Here is a 22,101-nt window from a genome sequence, read left to right as displayed (position 1 = left end):
GTATTTGTGTCCCTTTGGGTTTCCTTATTTTATCATATGTATATATTGCTATGCTCGGACCGGTTATCTTCGCAACCGGGTTTTGAGTCTTGATATTCCCGTTTTTGACACTCTTTATATATATGATCTTGCGCTAGCTTACCCTTTGCTCGTTACGTTATCATTCGGAGTGTTGCGTTTTCGAGTTACGGTTTTTGTTTACCCCTTTTTCTTCAAAGGCTCCTAGTTATAATCAATCATTCATAATACTATACGTACTAAATTTTTGTTTTATAGGTCGTAATACCTTGCCATCTCTAAATTATGACTTAAGCATAAGACTCTGTATGGTAGGGTGTTACACCTAGTATATTGTTCAACCATACTAAAACTATCAGCTATAGTCTTCAGTGTCATCTTCATCCTCATCATCATCATAGTCCTCATCCAAAGAGATTGAGGGTGGCGGTGGTGGCGATGGTAGTGAAACTGCACTAGAACTACTTGACACTCTAACCTTCTCATAATAGCTAATATAAGCCTCATTCCATCTCTTCTGTTTTAGCTTTTTCTTCTTGGCCTTTCCAATTGCCCATTCCAACTTTTATAACTTCTTTTGAGTCTTTTCCAAAGGAGCCAAGTGTGTAATGAACAACTTACTAATACGCTCATCTGTTTGTTGAGTAACACGCTGAAAAAGCTCTTCATTGAGATTATGAATCTGTTATCGCAAATCAGGAACAGAATTTTGGTGCTCTTCCAGATACAGAATTGGCAGAAGTGGTTCCAGACTTGATAGAGCTAGAAAAGAATGACCCCTTTTTATCTCTTCTTTTGCCCATCACACACTTCCTCCCAAATCAAGTCTTCATCAATTGGTGGTAGCTCCATTTCCTATGCTTGAGAACGGCATGTTGGGCTTGAACTTCTGTCAACTTTTTTATAAACTTCTCCTATTGCACAATGATTATATCAATTATATAAATCAAGTTTCAAACAATATATTTTGTATTTTGTATGAATGTGGTTACAAAATGGCTCAGAGAAGAATATTCTAATTTAGGTGACATCATGGGCTTAGAAAGAAAGAAAATGGTGTACACTATTGGGGTAACTAATTACTAAGTAACAAAGTGGTATCAATGCATGTATATCTATATATTTCTTTGTGAATAAGGTAGTAGTAACGGATGAAGGGGATAAGTAGTTAAAGATGAAATTTATTGGTAGCATATAATGCTGGAAAAAAGAGGGGAGGGGGAGGGGTAAGGAAAAGAGCCCTTTACTAAACGTTACCTTATAAGGGCGATACACAGGTGAGTTTAGACAGTAGCATGTTTTGACTGTACAAGCTTTAAAGATGAATCTAGTTGGGACAATAGCAAGTCCTTTGGATAATGACTAGTTAACACAGAGTCCATTAATTAATTAAATTCCTATACTACTAATGCATGGTAGTGTCTTAATTAAGCATTCCTAGTTGAATATATACATACATGCGTGTATATAAATATTTAAGTGGTAGCATGTATATTAATTTAACATTTATGCTATATCTCACATGAGTGTCTTGAGAGCGCTTGTCCACCCATTTAGACTTGTCACTTTTAAGTGTGTGGGTTTCTTTGAAGGCCTCCTCATGGGTTGGTGTACGGCCCAACTGCTTCTTCTGTTCCACATAAAACACAAAATAAGAAAATTTTTACATAAATAGATGTCTATTAAAAAAGATTTAAAGCCACTTAAATTATATTACCGTCTTCTCTATAGTTGAGCTCAATGGAATAAACCACCGCAATGGACAGAACCACCTAAGAGTGACGCTCGATTCTCCCTTGCTTTTTTCCTTATATTTTTTCATTTCTCATCTGTTTTTCAGTACCTTTCCAACACCTTTTTGTAAGCAGGAATTAGCCATTCGTGGGTTGTATCCATACCCTCACGGATATCTAATATCATTTGGCTAAATCGCTTACTTGTCCTATACTTGAAAGCCCTCCAAAAAACTCATCATCATCATCATCAATAAGAAAGTGGCTCTGCACATACCCACCATCATAAATAATTTTAAATTCAATCCAATAAAATAAATCTGCAAATTTTGGATATGATTAAAGACAAGTTATGTCTCTAACAGTAGGAGAACATGCAGAGGTCACAATAGTGATCAATGAAAAAAAGAAGAGAAATGCCACAGAGCAGGGTCACAAGTTTGGTATGCTAATTATCTGTAGTAGTCTCCAAACCCCATATGTAGTTATTTACACAAAACAGAACTACTCTTAATCTTAATTTTGTTCCTATTATCTAAGGCTGTGTTTGGTAGCCCACACAAGATACAAATACAAATTTCCTACTTTGTATGTGTCTTGCCCAGCTGCCAAACTCTGCCTAACTTCACCATAGTTAGTAAGGGTAGGAGAACCTTCGAAAATGGGATCTTTCACAATATTAATACTAAGCTATTAATTTTATAGAGACTATCCTTTAAACCAACATAAAATATAAGCTAAATTGAACATCTCGAGCTAATATTCCAAGCTGCATTATAACAAAATCTTAAGCATCTACAAGATAGAGAAAGATGATTCAGTAACCTCTAATCAACAACCATACGTTTTCAATCATAATAGCACAGTACAATGAATTTTCAAAGGATAAAACTGTTGTGATTGAATCATAAATAGGAACAACATTATAAATTGCTACTGTGGTGCTATTGAAAACTAGGGCCTGTGTTAAGCCAAATTTAAAATAGTTTCTCACTTGTTCTATAATTCCAAATAACAATCAACTATCAACTATCAACTATCAACTAATCACCTACTATATTTCAATCCAAAATAATTTTATTCAATCCAACATTTTTACCTTCCACACCTTAAACCAAAACTTCTTTGTCGGAAGAGGGACATCTCCAAACTTTTTGTACGATTTATCATATCGTTTCTTGATGATCTCTGTAATCTTCTGAGAACCAGGAGGGAAAGGTAACCAACTGATAATTTCATAAAGAATTGACAAGTTAGAAAACTAAAAAAACGGTTTTAAGTTATTAGCACTTTAATCTGAAATTAAAATATAGTAGTAAACACATATCTTTAGTCTATTAGCACTTTAATCATAATTAGGAAGTATATAACTAGTGAAAACATATACAAACAAAATTAATAATTACCTTGTTTAATCAACTTGTATTTAGTTATAGAGAGATCCAAATTTTAGTTATGGAGAGATCCAAATTTTACCTTATTTTTTCATCAGGAACCAATCTTTCTTTTGTGACACTATTAGGAACAGATGCAGTCTCTGATGGAGAAGATGTACTAGAGTTTCCAGGTGTCTCTGAATAAACTAATAGACTGGAATTGCGAGGCATAGGAGGAATCAAAATTGGAGGAAAGGGTGGAGGAGGGGGACCTATACATCCTGCAGTAGGCCAACTTGGTAGAGGAAGACCCGTGTAGCCTGGATTAGGTACCATCAAATACGATTGCTGGCTAAGTGGTCCTGATTGAAAATTAGAAGAGGTGGAGGTGGTTGAAATAGCGGCTGCGGTGGTGGTGCAAGAATCTCTATGACCCTTGACACCTTTACCCTTGACCCGAGGAGCCATGACCTACATATATATTAAAGACAATATTAAAACAATACCAGCTAAAATAATATGCAAATGGTTTATAATATTTGATTTGATTCAGTGGACCATTTAATGGGGGTTGGTTAAAATGTTATACTTCTGACGTGAGTGAAACTTATTTTATGCAGGTAATAGTATCCCCAGATGCAGATCCTCCTGTTGTTCGCATAATGGATTATAAGTATGATCTCCGTATTTTCTTAGAAAGGTTGTGCACTTTATTTTGATTTTTTTTCATATCAAAATACCTTCTGATGAGCACACCAAGGATGAAACTTGACCAAACAATTAACAATCCTGCACTCTATACAAGAACCATCCCAACGGTTGTAGATGGAACAAACCTGGAAAAGGTGAGCCAGATATAAATATAGAACTTAAAACAGTAGCCATAATCCAATATGTAAAGAAAAATATAAGCTAAAATAATACAAGTTAAAAATGATTACCCTATTAAAAATCAATATCATCATCAAAGTCTGCAACATCATCATAATCATTTTTATTAGCCCTAGAACTAGAGCCGATAGACAATTCGACAATGCGGTCCTCTCCAAATGGAGACTTAAAACTAATAGGAGGCTCGGTGTTAGAAATCCTAGAAGGATTGCTCTCATCCGTTTGATAAGCTACATCATTCTCTTCCTCATCCTCCTCTACATGTACATGATTGATTTCTATTTTATTCATCCTGAAGTCATTCTTATTGCGCCTATAAGGGTGGTTTATCGACAAAAACCTCTGAGGATAATCAAACCATGATACCTTGCCTCCATGTGATAGTGTAAAAGACTTGGTATCCACCATGAAAATAGGACATGACAACCTTCCTTGTGTCATCCACCCAGACAATATCCCATAAGCTGGAAAATCATTGATAGTCCACATCAATGCCGCCTTTAAGACAAAATTCTTCTTTTCTACAATATCATATGCCAAAACACCAGGATTCCACAACTCATTTAATTCGTCAATCAAGGGTCCCAAGAATACATCAATGTTGGCTTTAGGGTTATTAGGACCAGGTATTAAGCAAGTCAATAACAAATAAGGATCTTTCATACACATTCCAGGAGGTAGATTGTATGGAATAATAATTATGGGCCAACAAGAATAAAAGGCTTGCTAAATTAGATATTTGGGGTAAACCCATCAGAGCAAAGACCTAACCTAATATTTCTAGGCTCCAAAGCAAAATCAGAGTGGATACGGTCAAAGCTTTTCCATGCCTCTCCATGTGACGGATGGGTCATCACGCCATTGTCACGTTGGTTTTTTATGTGCCACGTCATGTGCTGAGCTGACCTCATTGATGCATAAAGCCTTCGAAGTCTAGGGATTAAGGGTAAGTAGTGCATCCGTCTGACAGGAACTCTCTTGGACTTACAACCACCATCGGAAATAGGCTTGAATCTAAGTGCTTCACAAAACTTGCAACTAGTTAGAGCAGCATCGTCTTTTCGATACAACATGTAATTGTTTGAGCAACAATCTATTTTGATTGCCTTCAATCCAAGATTTTGCACTAACTTCTTAGCCTCATAGTAATCCCTAGGTATGGCACTACCCTCAGGAGCAATTTCCCTAATTAAGGTGGCCCACTGCTTAAATGACTTCTATGATTGGTTTCCCTCGGCCTTAATGCATAGTATTCTAACAGCTATCTATAGTTGAGAGTGCACACAACCTTCCCACAAAGGCTTTTGAGCTGCTTCAAGAAGATCAAAAAAGTTTTTAGCCTCTACATGAGGATCCTCTGGACCAGTAGAATCGAAAACTATTTCATGATACCTTCTAGAGTTGTCTTCCCAGCTAATGTCATACATATCACATTCTTCCAAATTTGCACCACTTCCTGAACCACCTTCCCGACAATTATTGAATCCCGTCTGATTAATCCCTATGTCGTCAATCTCTCCATGTTCTGCCAAATCCAATAATTTGGCATAAACCCCTTTTCCCCACAAATGCATCTTAATAATGTTCAACTCTTTATAGTTTGTGCATCTACACTTAACGCATGGGCATCTACACTTTCCTTCCGACTTCACAACATCTAACTTATTAATTATTTCTATAAACTCCTTAACCTTGTCATAAAACTCAGGTTTAATACCCCCTCTTGTTGGATTCAACCTATCATACATCCACACTCGATGGTGTCAAGACATTTCTTACGAATCAATATTTTTAGTACCTATAAATCATCCAACACAAGCAACATTTCATCTATCATACAACACCCTATCAATATTTAACCATATCAATATTTTCAATGCAATACAAGCAACAACACAACACAAGTAGTATTTTATTTATCATACAATACCCTAGAAATCAATGAAGTTTACAACACAAGAATTGCACTAGCCTGAACTTCAAGCAAAAAGTTGAAGGGATTGGACCAAAAGTCTCTGAGCAAACATACAAATTAGTCTTCTAATAATCAACTACTGTGCAATGAGAGAGAGTGTGTGTATATGTGTTAGAGTATTATTTTTATAAAATCAACACACAAATTTATGAATATTTATAAAATAATATTTCAAGATTAAAGTAATATATATTTGACTAAAATATTTTTTACTAACTATATATAAATTAGTGGTAATTATTAGTTAATTTAGATAATAATAACAATAATATTTATTACATTAATTATAAATATATTTTATATTATTATTATTCAAACTTTCTGCTTTTTAGAAGTTGCTAATAGTAACTATACTTAAAGAAATTGTTAAAATAGCAATATGAAGTTGGATAAGCTCTAAAATAACTGTAGTTTATTGAGTTATTCCATGCACCACGCATCTGAAACGAACTTTTTCTTTATATATATAGAAATAGGAGAAAAAGAGAAAAATAAGAGAAACTCAAGTGTATGAAATAATTGACACGACAGGAAGCTACGAATTATATGAAAACAACTTGCTTTCTTCTCTTCTTCATCCACCTACTAGTTATTGCATATCAATAGTCAAATTTGCTTTCGACTATGAGAATAAATTTATGCATGTAAATCTAGTACCTTGTCGTTGTTCATCTTCTGCCGATGACGCATGCGCCATCTATAGATATAGTTATAGTACAAGCTTTGCACAACTAATACGATCGTTGTCACTATGTAAAGCTGCGTATAAAATTACAAATAAAACCAACTTACTTTACTACCTTTTCCTTCTTAAACACTAACATTTGTTTATTTTTAGCTCTATGGTGAATTTTGTTTTATTATCAAAAAGAAAATTTTATTGTCATATGATTCATGAAATTAAATTCTACTGAAACAAAATTGAGTTAGAAACTCAGAAGCAAAATGAAAAATTAGAAGGGAATAATTAAGCGAATCACTGGACTGAGTGCATGGATGAGTCTGTTAAAGTGCTTAACTAGAACCAGGAGTCCAGGATTTTGTTGAGCAAGACTCCGATGATGATCTGATTTTGGTGAACTAGCAAAGGAAAATGAGAAGTGTAGAAGAATGGTCAAAGACAAAGCTGTTGGTGGTCAAACAACTTTCTCTTAGCAAATTTTCCAAACTCATCTGAAACTCATTCCTATCAAAACAATAATTTCAGTAAATTGATCAATAATATTCATGAGTCATGATGTGTGTGTATGTTTTGGGTGCAAGAAGGTTGTTTTTGTTTACCTTCTTATTTTTAAGCTTCAATTAATGACTGTGGGGGACCTTGATGAGAAAAGGATCTTGAACTGTAGGTCCTGTTTTACCAACCAGCAAAGCTTGTAAATGCTTACCTCCTCCTACTTTTTATAAAATTCAAGAAAGAAAAGAGGAAGAAGAAGAAATTAAGCACAAAATAGAAATTGAACAACTTAGTAGAGAAGAATTAGAAGAAGAAGAATCAAATTCCAGATCTCAATCACAACCACCACAGCACCAAGAAGGATAAATAGAAATTACAGATTAACCAAAATTACATCGTATGGATATAGAAATTACAACTTCAAGAATTCAACGATCTTTTTCAATACCTCAACATCATTTCTCAGCATCATCAATCACAATTCCAGATTTTACAACACTAGCAATCCAACGAGTAGATGATGAAGACGAGATCAAAATATAGATGTTCTTACCAAATGCAGCATCCGATGAAGCGAAGTTGAGTAACTTAATATCTGATTTCATGAGGATGTAAAAAGATATAACAAATGCAAAAATATCATGAACAATAGAGAATTTTCTGCAATACAAAATGTTGTTCAAGAAAAAGTATCAATTATTGAACAAACCTACAAACTAAAATCATAATGCAAAGGAATTTTACCTATTATTCCATTTTATTTTTTTATTGCTCAATTTAACATATCTCATGAACAACAGAGAACTCATAATAACTATCTATCTATAAATTAAACAAAATAGGTTGAATAGATAAGCAGAAACACAATTATGCTAATATTCCAAATGCAAAACTATTGAGAAGAAGCATTACCAGAGAAAAAGCCACTAACTGAATTAAATTTCTGGTATAGACAACATTCATCAAGCTCATATTAACAATGTTCAGCAATCCAGATTAACAATCTAAACATTTCTCAGCTATTCAGAATAAAAACCTAATCTAATCCTATTTTAACAACCTAAAAATCCACTAATCAGAAAACAAATCTAACTAAAATAATTACTAAAATCAAACTAACTAAACAAAATTAATTGAACTCCACAAAAATTAAAAGAATTTTAAAACCAAAACCTGGAAGCATAGACAATCAAACCAGAGCAGAGGGAAAGAAGGATGCTTAGGTCTCTACGGTTCGAATAGGGGGAAAGAGAGAAGTGGAACCGCGGTTGACGGTGGAACCAATTTTGGTCGCCATAGAGCTAGAGCTTGCGTGAAGGTAGCCGCGGCATTGACTGGAGGAGATGATGGTTGTAGCCAGAACTGAGGGGGATAAAAGGAGAGAGAGAGGCGCGGCGGTGGTGGACCTTGAGCTTGCTTTGTTCTGTGAACGAGAAAGAACGAGAGAGATAGGGGCTGTGTTTTACTAGTTCAGTGTTTAAAAAAGAGGAGAAGAAGGAGAAGGTAGCTGCGGCGGTTAGGGTGGCTGGCAGTGGCGCTGTGAGTGAGGAAAGGAGAAGAAGAAGTAGCCCGTTGATGGAGAAGAAGGGTGAGGAATGCTAGGTTTATCTTGTTTGATTTGTGTGCTGGGAATGGAGCTCGGGCAATGGTAGGTTTAGCTTATTATTTTCGACGGAAAATTTTAAATTACAGACGGATTTTTTGTCTGTAATAATTTAATAAAATGCAACATTTTTGTCCATTTAATTACAAACGGATTTTCCGTCTGTAACCATTTCCCACGAAAAAAAATTAATTTTTTCGACAGAATTATCGAACGGATTCTCTTTTCCGTCTGTAATTTATGCTAATTCATTTTTTTATTTTCTGACAAAAAAATCCCTTTGAAATTCTGTCTGTATTTCCGTGAGATAAAATTCGTCGGAAATATCCGTCTTCAATAACTAGTTTTCTAGTAGTGAACTTGTAAGATGATCAAGATTGAGAATAAAAATTGAGAATTTGAATGTACATGTTCTAGAATCCCCTTTTTAAGTCTATCTAATAAAATAATGCCAAATATATATTTGTTTTGGTGAAAACATTATTTGTTCTTAAGTTGTTTTTTTTTAATTTTTATGTTTGAAATTCAGAATTTTTTAATATAAGTTGAATTTATTTGCTTATTACTTGTGATTTTTTTAATTTATACCGTAGATATTTTGTTAATTTCTAATTTAGTCGTATTTGATATAATAAAGTTTTATATTTCTAATATGAAATATTGTTGATATAATTAAGTTAGTTATTAATTTTTATTGGTGTGGATAGGACCCAAATGACGTCTCGTAAATGTAGACGAGGTCGAGGAAAAGGATGGAGAGGTCTTGAGGGAACGTACTAGTAGATAATCCGAAGTTAGTGAGTGAGTTACCCAAAGATAGTGGTGGCGCAGAGGACTTTTTTGGCGTAGTGACAACACAAACGGCGTAGTGGCAGCGACGGTGACCAACCGACAAGCTGCATTAGGATTTTCTTTAAATAAATTGCAAAAAGATAATAGGGAGAGGGAGGAGGACAACCTACCTGGAGGGAGGAAGGAGGGAGCTCTGGCGATACAGGGAGCAGTGGCGACAGCAGTAGCAGTGGCAGGAGCGACGAAAACAACAGCGACAGAATGACCAATGTGGCGCATAGAGTCCATACAGTCTTTAGAGACTGTTGGTGGTGCCGACGTTGGCAGAGGGGGCTATCGGAGGTGGTTTGGAGAAGAGAGATGGGGAGAGAGAGAAAGAGAGGTTTAGAGAGAGAGAGAGAGAGAGAAAGAGAGAGAGTGGTCTTTCAAAATGAGGGGAGGGGCGCGCAATTCTAATTTAGGGCAAATTTACAGTTCGATTTATCGGCGTATAAATTCGACGGTAATGTATTGCGCGTGACCAAAATGCAGCGGTCCCTTAATTGCACTTTACTGTCGGATTTATTTGCCGGTAATGTATTGCACCTGACCAAAACGTAGCATTCTATTAATTGAGCTTTACCGGTGGATTCATCCACTGATAATTCTGTCAGTAATGCTCACGCCAATTTCTCTTTTTTTTTTTCTCTCTAAATATTACCTTGGATTTACCGTCGAAATCGAATCCGCCGGCAATCCCGCCACTAACATCCGCCAGTACATCCGAAGGTATTCAATTTTTTTTAATGGTCACCCATTTACTATCTGCAGATGATCCAATTTTATTTGGCAAAGCTAATTCCTTATCATGCTAGAATTTAATGTAGACTCTACATATTTACTATGACATAAGTGGACAAGAAGTGAACCGTAATAAATCGTCTGTCTTTTTCAGTTGAAATACGCCACTATTGATAAACGAGATAAACTTTTTCTTATCACTACAAGAAAAACACTCATTCAGCCACACTTTTTTTAAGCTACATTTGTAGAATTGGCTATGCTTTTCTCCGTGTTCCCTTTTTATAAGGAAATAGGAAACACAATTGTGGCATCATTTAAAAACTGTAGCCTTAGATACAATAAAGATCTCTTATAAAGCGTAGCCTTATATTGATATCTATGGGTACACTTTTCATACCAAAGGAAGCGCTTTAAGAAGTAACCTATTTATTATGTTTTGGGTGCACTTTAAAAGTGATGCCTAATGTATCAAGGGCCAAATACACAAACACTTAGTAATTTTTTGTTTCTTTTTCACCAAACCACATACTATCATACACTCTAGGGTCTGCACACAGCCCTCTTCTCTCAGCACCACAAGACGCAGCCATGCACCCTCGGTCCCACTCACAGCTCACGAATGGTGTCGCCACCTTTCCTCTCTCAGTCCTCTCTTTGCCTCTCACCATCTGCCATCACCCTTTCCCTCTCAACCCTCTCTTTGTCTCTAACCAGCCAGCATCACGGCTCTCGTCACCACTCACCAGCATCAGAGTCACGACGGTGCTGTGCTGCTTCTCGCCTCTCAGTGATGACGAGTTGACGACCCTCAACGACAATGAACACAAAGTGCGATGACACTTCTCTGACCCTCAACAACGACAACTGGTTTTTCTGTCTCGGTTACGACAGTGTTGTCCCTGGTCGTCCTCTTCTTCTCTGCCGCTAGTCTTCTTCTTCTCTCTTCTTTGACCCCTGCTCAAGCACAGGTAAATAATTATTGTTCTGATTAGGGATTTTGATGATTGGAACTTTTGATTAGGGGTTTTGATTATTGTTCTGATTAGGGGAGGTTCTGCGATTATTTATTTTTTAATTAAGAAGCATCATGTTTTATTTTTAATTTGTTTTTAGTTTTGATAACTCCGCCTATGTTATACTTGCGGTACATAGCCGGTTCCAAACCCGGATAAAGGAGGAGGGTTGTGTTAGGTCTTCGACAACCAACATAAAAATATAGTCGAACCCCCATGACATGAATCAAAGACATTATTGCGCTAAAGCTAGGTCGTTGCCCGGAAGCAACGTGTTGTATGGCTCGAGTACAGTGTCAAATGAGCAAGAGCCGCTGTATTGGTACCCGGATGTAGTGTTAAATGAGCAAGGGTTCCCGCATTTTCGTGAACAGACGAGGGTAAATAAGCTAGTTCACAAAGTAAAAGGTAAAGGTCAGAGCGACAAAAGGTTAAGATTTGGGACATAGAACATAGGCACTCTAACAGGAAAGTCCATGGAGGTGGTGGACACCATGACAAGAAGGAAGATTAACATTATGTGCCTACAAAAAACAAAATGGGTTGGTGCGAAGGCTAGGGAGTTGGATACTTCTGGTTTCAAACTTTGGTATACAGGAAAGGTGAAGAATAGGAATGGGGTTGGTATTATTGTGGATAGGCAGTGGAAGAAGGGCGTAGTAGATGTCAAGAGGGTGGGAGATTAGATCATCTCTATCAAACTTGTGGTGGAGGGAGGTGCTTTTCATGTGATTAGCACCTATGTACCGCAAGTGGGTTCGGACGAACAACACAAGATAAGGTTTTGGGAGGATCTAGAGAGTTTGGTCCAAGGTATACCTTCGTCAAATAAGATTTTCTTAGGAGGAGATTTAAATGGCCATGTTGGAAGAGAAGTAACTGGGTATGGAAGTATTCATAGAGGCCAGGGTTTCGGGGTAATCAATGCCGAGGGTAAAACTATTTTGGACCTCTCCTCAACCTTTGACCTTCTTCATCACAAATACATGTTTTAAAAAGAGAGACGAACATCTTATAACCTATAAGAGTGGCATGACAAGCTCTCAAATCGACTTCTTCTTGTTGAGGAGAATCGACCAGAAATTTTGTATTAATTGTTAAATTATCCCGGGGGAGAGTTTGACAACACAACATAGGGTGCTCGTCATGGATTTTTGCATTGAGCAAAAGTTGAGAAAAAGACATCATACGAAGAACCTAAGGACGAGGTGGTGGCGGATGAAAGGTAAGGAACGAAGAAGCTTCCTAAGACGGGTAGGAGAAGAGGCAAAGTGGGATGGGAAAGGAAGCGCAGAAGAGATTTGGAGGGAGATGGCAGAAGTTATTAGAAGAACAACAAAAGAAAGCTTTGGTGAATATAAAGGAATGACATAACTTTACTTGTTCAAATAACAATTAAGGTGAAGTAGAGTCAGGAACAATGAATCCCTTTATGATAAACAGATTCATTTTGCAAGTTCGTTATTATGGGTAGTTCCTACAAAGGATCGGACTAATGACGTATACAATACTTAAATTCTCGATGTAGGTGCTACATACATAGTCGGTTCTCATCCTTCAAAGACGACGAGTATAATAAGAGCATCCGTCGACAAAAGGATCATTCTAAGATGCCACCAAGATCTCTTCGTTAGTTGGAGGAAAAATTCGCACGAATTGGATTTTTTGAGGAGCATATCGAGAGAGAATTGGATTTGGTTAGATAATGTGTGGTTAGTAAACAAGGATCGGTTTTTTAGTAAGGTACGGAATGTATCATCAAATATTCAATATGATTCCATGAGATCTAGTTTCATTTCAAAAGATCCTTTCAATTGGCTAGAATCTGTTACTTGAATGAAACTAGATCTCGTGGAATCATATTGAATATTGGATGATATATTCCGTACCTTGCTAAAAAACCGATCATAGGACCAATAGACAAGGAGTCTTGGTGGTGGAATGCGAGTGTACAAGAAAAGATAAAGATAAAAAAGGGAGTACTTTAAAGAGTGGTCTTTATGCCGTAATGTAGATATTGGAAAAAATATAAGGCAATTAAGAAAGAGACAAAAGTTGCTGTAAGTGAAACAAGAACAAGAGCATATGAGGGTCTTTACCAGTCTTTGGGCACGAAAGAAGGAGAAAAAAGTATATATAGAATCGCAAAGAGCTGTGAAAGAAGAACGAGAGATTTGGATCAGGTTAAGTGCATAAAGGATAAGGATGGAGAGGTGCTGGCTCAAGAAGAGATGATTAATGAAAGGTGGAAGAGCTACTTCTACGAGTTATTTAATGAAGGACAGAAGACTCTTCCGAGCCTTGATCGGTTATGCACAAGGGAAGAAGATCAAAACTTTGACTACTATCGAAGGATTCGAGACTTCAAGGTAAAAGAGGCTCTAAAGCAGATGAAGAATGGCAGGGTAGTAGGACCTGATAATATCCCGATTGAGGTTTAGAAGGGCCTTGGAGGGAAAGGCATCAACTGGTTAACCAAGCTTTTTAATGAGATTTTAAGGTCAGAGAAGATGCCTGATGAGTGGAGAAAAAACACCTTGGTACCTATCTACAAGAATAAGGGATATATACAAAGTTGTGAAAACTATAGAGGGATCAAGCTCATGAGCCATACCATGAAGTTACGGGAAAGGGTGATAGAACGGAGGTTGAGAAAAGAGACACAAGTAACAGAGAACCAATTTGGATTTATGCCAAGCAGATCCACCACCGAAGCGATATACCTGTTAAGAACGATGATGGAGAGGTATCGTAGTAATAAAAGGGATTTACATATGGTGTTTATTGATTTGGAAAAAGCATACGGTAGGGTGCCAAGGGAGGTCTTATGGAAGGTTTTAGAAAAGAGGAGAGTAAGGATCGCATATATTCGTGCAATTAAAGACATGTATGATGGGGCCACAACTAGTGTGAAGACTCAAGATGGTGTGACAGAGGAATTTCCTATTGGTATAGGATTACACCAGGGATCATCCTTAAGCCCATATTTTTTCACATTAGTCTTGGAAGTACTCACAGAGCACATCCAAGAGCTTGTGCCATGGTGCATGCTTTTTGCCGATGATATCGTCCTTATGGGAGAGTCAAGGGAAGATCTAAATAAGAAGTTGGACTTATGGAGAGAAGCTTTAGAAGTGTTTGGTCTGCGCATAAGCCGTAGCAAGACGGAATATGTGGAATGTAACTTCAGTCTGAGAAGGGAAAACCCTAATATAGAGTGAAGATTGGAGAAAACATCCTACCAAAAGTTAAAAGGTTTAAGTATCTTGGGTGTATCATACAAGATAATGGAGAGATTGAACAGGATGTAAATCATAGGATCCAAGCAAGTTGGTCAAAATGGCGAATTGCATATGGTTTTATATGCAACAAAAAGGTGCCTATAAAACTTAAAGGCAAATTCTATCGCACTGCTATAAGACCGGCTATGCTTTATGGTACGGAGTGTTAGGCGGCCAAAGGGGAGCACGGACATAAGCTGAGTGTGGTAGAGATGAAGATGTTGAGATGGATGAGTGGTCATACGCGATTGGATAAAATAAGGAACAAAGATATAAAGGAGAGAGTTGGAGTAGCACCTATTGTGGAAAAGATGGTTGAATCGCGTCTCAGGTGGTTTGGACATGTGAGAAGAAGACCGACAGAACACCCAGTCAAGAGGGTGGATGAGATGGAAGATGGACAAGGGGTGAAAGGCAGAGGAAGACCTAAGAAGACCATCCATGAGGTGATCAAACGAGATCTACATGTAAACGGTCTCTCTGTAGACGTGATACATGACAGAGCACAATGGCGTTGTTTGATTCATGTAGCCGACCCTACCTAGTGGGAAAAGACTTTGTTGTTGTTGTTGTTGTTGTTGTTGTTTTTGGTTTTGATGTTTCCCAATTATTTTTAGCTTTTCAGGTACTGTGGCTGTTATGTTAAGGGTTGTTGGTTTATGGACTACTCTGATTTCCTGAAATTGTTGATTTCTATTGTTGTTTGGTGCACTACTTATATTGTTGTTGTATTTTTTGATTCCTTTCTGTCCGTTAATTTTCTTACAGCTTCCTGAGCTTCAGAGAGGTTAGGGGAGATTTCTTGAGTTAGTTACAAATGATGTATTTTAGAGGAGAGGAAGAACAAAGAAAACTTTAGCAGAAATTATTAGAAGAGATTTGAAAATGAATGGGATAAACACAAAGATGACTTATGACAGGGAACAATAGCATTGGTTGTTTCATGTATCTAACTTTAGTTATTGTTATTGTCTTTATTGTTTTGTGTATTGTCTAATCTTTGGAAACTATCTACACCTAGTGGGACAAGATTATTAAACTTTGTTTGCAAATTTATTTCTTTTAATTTTGTTTTTTTAAAAGTGGGTTCTTGTAGCTATGAATCTATTAAGATTTTTCTGAGTGTTTAATTTTGTTTCCTCTTATTAGTCCACATATTGCTTGAGTTTGTATGAACACTGCAAAACTACTCCCCACACAACACATATTTATTCTCAAGCCTTGGAGAAGCTTGCCCCACACATTCAACAGGTTTGTTTGTTATAGCCTTGTGATTTAAAGCCTCAGGCACTTTATTGTTATTTTCTCTGTTCTTATATTTTCCTGCTTGTTTGAAATTAGGTTAGCATGGAAAGTAATGGAAAGGGAGTTTTGATTGATGGGGTACCTCTACCATTTGAACCTGGTGAGATTGATTTTGGTAAACTAGGAACAAACAACATAGATAGAGATATTTTGCTATAATTTGTATTTGAATGTTAGTTTGTGTTTTTTTTAACACTAATGTGTAGTTTTAATTGATTATTATGGTTGATGAGACAAAAATTCATAAAAAATTTCATGAAAGTGTTACAACTATGTTAACTAGATATTTACGTGGTAGCACCAGATTGGATTTTAATGTAAAAGTGTTTTATGTTGAAGGGTGCATAGAATTTAAACTCTATTTTTTAATTACGATCTTGTAGTCTAACCACAATTTATAACTAATTTGCTTCGTGCAGGTGAGGTAGGGAGCAATCATGATGAGCTAATGTCAAGTTTCTTTGCACAACCAGATGCCCTTGCCTATGAGAAGGTAAATTCATAATCTCTCTCTTATATTATCTTAGTCCACCCCTCTATAAAACAGAATTCAGCAGCAGAGATTTTAGTGTCAATTATGTCACTAACATACTCTATGTTTGCATGCATTTGTTTGGGTTAATTTGAGGCTTATAATTAACCATCTTCTTGCAAACCTAGAACAATTGCAAAAGAAGAATGTTCCACCACATCTTGTGGCACACAAGGTAATTTTTCAAATGCTCCTATATTACATTTTGAACATACAAAATAACTAGTTCCATTTATATTGTATTAATGCACAAATATATTACTTATTTTTCTATGAAGATGACTTGCTGAAAAATCTCATTTGTGGAAGCTCCTGACCTTAAAAAGATTACTGTTGTTATTTTGGGCATGGACAACTATTTCTCTGGCAATCGGTTCCCTGATTATATTTTATAAGTGTAGTAGGTAATTTTTTGTCATGGATTCTTTATTGTTTGTATGATATTTTTCCCTCATGAGATGCATTTAGGATATAAGATGTAGAAGAGTAGTAATATCCATATTGAAAGGTATTAAGGTAATGAATGTAAGAATAAGAAACTTTATAGGAAGCGGATATGTTAAACTTCAACTGGTGTAGTATAATTGTCATAGAATTTGATCTAGGATCTCTACTTGGGATGTCCTTTATCCTCATATATTTAATGAATATTTTTAACTGCATTTTATATACAATTAAATGTTGGTAAAATAATTTTTAAAGGTCCCAATGCCTTTTATCAAGAACCTGCATCTGTTTGGTGATGTTCGTAAGAGCAATATCTGGTGATGATTAAAAGTTTAAAACTCATGAGATTGTTAATTTCTGTGATTTTAGATCAAATTACACATCATTATTGCAATGCATGAATTGTTACATACTTACATGCTTTTTTTAATCCCATTTGAATAGTTAAATGTTTTTTAAAACGGTTAGATTACATTGCCAATTTGATAAGAATAGCAACTGCAGCATGCATCCACTGCCATGTTTAGTTTGCCTAATATTTTTTATATAATTATGAAGGATAATTTTGAAGGTGTTTATCATATGATGGTTAATTGGCAGAGATGGAGTGTTGGAAATTGAAAGATGATTGATTAATGAGTTTTATTGGAAGATACTTATGTAGGATATAATATTTTAGCTTTTCGTAGTTTATTAGTAGTAAACTCTAAGCGGTCTCATGTATATTTTGATATGGGTATGTTTAATTTAGTGTGAGGTGTTTGAATATTCAAAATTATGTTCATTCTAATACTTTTGGTTCATTATAAATATATTTTGTTTAAAGATCATTTTTATTATTTAAAGAAATTATTTAGTATTATTATGTATTTTTTTTCATTCTATAATATGGTATACAATGTGGCTATGCTTTACAGGTGATGCAGTAGCGTTGAAAAACGTAGCCTTTGGTCCTGGATAGCATCCCTTAAAAAGCGCACCCTATTCCCAAACGCCAAAAGCATAGCCCTTGGTGCAGAAAAGCGTAGCCTTTGAGAATATGCAACGGCTGAATAAGCATCCCCCACTAAAGCGTCTCCGAAGCCCGAAAAGCGTAGCCTTAGCCTAAGGCATCATTTTTTTTAATTTTGACTACACTTTTCAAGTGTACTTGAATGGGTGTTTTTCTTGTAGTGTATGCTGCAAATTTCACATGTCGGAATACAAAATAAATATCTAGGGCTCCTTGCATTAATACATAGATTAAAGAAAGATATATTTAGCTTCATCAAAGATAAAGTCACTAAAAAATTGTAACATTTGGAAGAGATCTTTTTTTTTTCAGCAAGTGGTAAAGAAGTTTTAATTAAGTCAGTGGATTTAGCAATCTCAATTTACACGTTTGAGTGTTTTAACCTTCCAAAAACTTTAGTTGTTGAACTACAAGACAAATGCTAAAATTCTGGTGGGGGCAGAAGCAAGGGAAAAATAGATTATAATGGATTAAATGGGAAGAAAGGTATCGATGAGAAGAAGATGGGTTGACAGGTTGACACGAGAATACAGTTGCAAATATGGAGAGAAAATTGTATATCTAATCACCCACTAATTTCATGTCCTATGATTTAGAATAATTTTTAGAATTTGGTTTGGGTTAATAAGCTATTAACAAAGCAGAACTTAGAATAAAGAGCTACTTACAATAGTTTTTGAAACAAATACAATCTAAACTATCCTAAACACGCTAATTAGGAAAGGAAGAGATATGGTAATATGGAGCAAAGAAAAGAAGGGTACCTATTCAGTGAGCTTGGGACACAAAATTAAATACCAATTCTTACATCTACCGATTGAAGTCCTTTGTATTCATTTCCACAATAAATAAATATATTACTGTCTTAGCCAACAGTATAGAATTTTACTATAATTGTGTAAGAGATATAAAAGTAAATAAATAAATTTGTGATGTGAGAAAGATACAAATTTCTATCAAATTAAGAACCATAATTCTTTTTAGGGTTAAGTACTTTTTTCGTCCTTAAGGTCTTGGGTCAAAATCAAAATCGTCCCCGAGCTTTTTTTCTTATTAAAATCATCCTCAACGTTACAAAACGTTATAAAATCATCCTTTTCTATCTCAATTTTAATATTTTGACCAAAATACCCTTAACAATTAATAAAAATAATAAAAATCAAAAACAAAAACAAAAAACCCGAATTGGTATACCAATTCTCAAAATCCCTTATCCTAAACACAAAAACCCCAATTATTCTTCTCTCTTTCAGCAACAGCAACAACTAAATTCAGTAACAATAATTCTTCTTCTCTTCTTCAGCAGCAACAAAAACAAATTCAGCAAATTCAACAATAGCAAATTCAGCAGCAACAACAACCACAAAATAAATCACTAAAAATTTTAAATTTGACAACAATTCAACAATCATCAATCGCACTTCAAATCCAAAATCAGCAACCACAAAAATTAAAAAGAATTAAAAAAATGATGTTTATGTTCTTCAAAAAACAAAGGAAGAATGAAAAAAAGAGGAACGAAGATGAATCCAAAACCCCCTAAAACAGCCAAACACCACCACTTGAACAATTAGTAAAGTAGAAACGTCTTCTGAGGCTTCACCAATACTCTCCAATCTTACGACTCTGAGCTCCGAACCGATCTTGGAAAGGGCTTCCACGTCGATAAGATCATCGGCCTCATCTTCTCCCTCTACGTTCCCAAATTCCAAGCCGATAGGATCGTTGCCCTCGTCTCCTTTCTACGCTCTCCAAAATCCAAACTTCTCTTCTTCGCTTCTACGTCGTTCATGGCTTGCAAGCCAATCGCAGGGACAGAGTCATAGACTTCTTCGCTGTCTATGGCAGTGACCTCTTGCAACGCTCACATGATTGGACTCGCTGGTTCGGCGCGTTTTGCTGTCGACAGAGACGGCAACGTGGGACTGGGCGGCAAGGTTGTGGACCTCGTTCGGGAGAAGAAGGTAGAGAAGAAGGCGGGGGCGGAGATGATACGGTGGTGAAAAGAGAGAGAAGAAGAATTGGGGTTGTGGTTGGGAGGGGGGTTCCAAAGAAAGGGGTAGGAGGAAGGGTAGGAAGAAGGGGATGAGAGGGAAGAAACTGAAGAGATTAATTATTGTTTGTGTTTTAGTTCAAGTAGATATGATATTTTTTTCAATTTCAATAGATTAAATTTATGTAATACAAAACCTTTTATCATTATGTTCATAGTTAATAATATAATTTTGTTTTGCACAACATAAAATTTCTTTAAACATAGGGATGAATACATTGTTCAATGGAGACATTATATATATAATTTGTGTATACTTTCTTTTTTCCTAAAATTTTATCAGACTAAATGCACCCACGTACTTGTGTGTGGGTCCGTCCTGCTTATATCGAAATACATCAGCAAATTTTTCTATCAATAATAAACACACAATGCGTCCATATATTTAATATGTTAATAGATATGTTTATTTATAGTTTATTATATGAAACAAAAAATGCAATGAAACATTATCATTATTCTATGTTTTTGTTGCCTTTTCTGGAAATTTAAAAAGGGACGGAGAAGGACAATACATGCACGAGAATCATAACCATAGATGAAATGTTGCATGCATGAAATTTAAGATGGATTGTTACTCGTATTTTCTATGCTGATTATTCAAGAAATTTTTTTCTTTTTCTTTTTTTAATGGGAAATTGCATTCGAGAAAGTTCTGATATCACCACGCCATACCCAAATAATCCTATAGGTACGTCCGTTACTATGTTTTTGTCTATTATGTGCTTTAATTTCAAATTAATAGGTATATGATTGAATATACATCATGCATATATGCAATAGTTAGGTTATGCTTTTGGTGTTGTTATTATTGTGCATGTGTGTTTTTGTTTCAATTTCCAATTTCTCGTTAATATTGCAAGACTAGTTGTATGTTTTGATTGTATTACATAATGTGTTGATTTTCCTTTTGATATTAATGTTAAGTTTTTGATCTTGTATTTGTTTTTGGCTTTATTTCGTTATATTTATTGATTTAATAGTAACAAAAAAATTATTTTGCAGGTGCTACAAAAGGAGGTTATTATAGAAAAAGAAGCACATTATTGTTACCACCACCACCAATACAACATGTTGATGATGATGATTATGGTAAAGATGATGAGATTGTTCTAGCAACATCAAGATCTGAAGGCGACATACTACTAATTTCATCCCCTCATTTAAAATCCTTCACATTCAATAATCTTAAGAATGTTACTGGAAACTTTGATCATGAGAATCTAATAGGAGAAGGTGGATTTGGTTATGTTTATAAGGGATGGATTAATGCTCATTCATTTGACCCTACCTTTGGAATTGGAACTGTTGTTGTAGCTGTAAAGAAGCTTAAACCTCAAGGTTTTCAAGGTCATAAGGAGTGGTTGGTAGGTTTCTTATTAATTGCTACCTATTAATTCACGGGCAATACTCACATATAGAGTAAATAATACAGAATACAGAGTATTGGCATATTTGATAATGAAATTATATTTTATTTAAAAAAGTGATAAAATTCACATAATTGATCATTTCTTTTTATTTTTTTATATTCTCTAGGCAATTTTATTCTGTACGAGAGTAAACATCTTAATTTAGTTTCAAATGAATCACCAAATTATATAGAATTTTCATGCATAATTTACAGAGTGAAGTAAATCATCTTGGACAACTTCATCATCCAAATCTAGTGAGACTTATTGGATACTGTTTTGAAGGGGATAATCGACTTCTGGTGTATGAATACATGCCAAAAGGAAGCTTAGAAAATCACCTATTTCATAGTATGTTGGTTGTTGCTGCTTAATTACTACAAAAACTATCACATAAATCTTAGCTTGGTCCATATTTAATATAAAAGATTGAATATTGGATGTAGAGGGGAATGAAACGCTTCCTTGGACAACAAGAATGAAAGTTGCTATTGATGCTGCTAGAGGACTAACCTTCCTACATGAATCTGAGCAACAAGTCATCTACCGAGACTTCAAGACTTCTAACATTTTATTAGATTTGGTATGGACATCAATAATATTAGGGAGACAATAATCAAAAATTATTTTATTTATCTTAATATCTATAATTTTATGTATATAACATCTAAAATTACATATTTATTATATTTAAGATT

The 22,101-nt window shown here is 35.4% G+C and overlaps 2 protein-coding genes and 1 long non-coding RNA gene across 3 annotated transcripts in view; all 3 read left to right on the top strand.

Annotated features, from left to right (window-relative positions):
* Nucleotides 15,840-16,440, top strand: LOC107619074. The gene is made up of 3 exons (XR_002362440.1): nt 15,840-15,893; nt 15,984-16,047; nt 16,367-16,440. It is a non-coding gene; the product is annotated as an uncharacterized LOC107619074 (long non-coding RNA).
* Nucleotides 20,508-21,413, top strand: LOC110271770 (probable serine/threonine-protein kinase PBL2). Its single transcript, XM_021123092.1, has 2 exons — nt 20,508-20,682; nt 20,997-21,413. Exons 1-2 carry the CDS (start codon nt 20,622-20,624, stop codon nt 21,386-21,388), a joined length of 453 nt encoding a protein of 150 aa, XP_020978751.1. The 5' UTR covers nt 20,508-20,621; the 3' UTR covers nt 21,389-21,413.
* The window catches only part of LOC107610675 (probable serine/threonine-protein kinase PBL3), a 1,849-nt gene continuing 1,352 nt past the window's right edge, over nt 21,605-22,101 (top strand). Inside the window, exons 1-2 of the mRNA XM_021123050.1 lie at nt 21,605-21,754; nt 21,850-21,986. Of these exons, the coding sequence (XP_020978709.1) occupies nt 21,718-21,754; nt 21,850-21,986 (174 nt within the window). The 5' untranslated portion in view covers nt 21,605-21,717. The remainder of the gene's footprint in view (nt 21,755-21,849; nt 21,987-22,101) is intronic.

This window comes from Arachis ipaensis, chromosome B01, assembly GCF_000816755.2.
Source record: "Arachis ipaensis cultivar K30076 chromosome B01, Araip1.1, whole genome shotgun sequence".
Taxonomy (NCBI): domain Eukaryota; kingdom Viridiplantae; phylum Streptophyta; class Magnoliopsida; order Fabales; family Fabaceae; genus Arachis; species Arachis ipaensis.
Note: the sequence above shows the minus strand (reverse complement) of the source record. Positions and strands in the feature narration are given on the sequence as shown.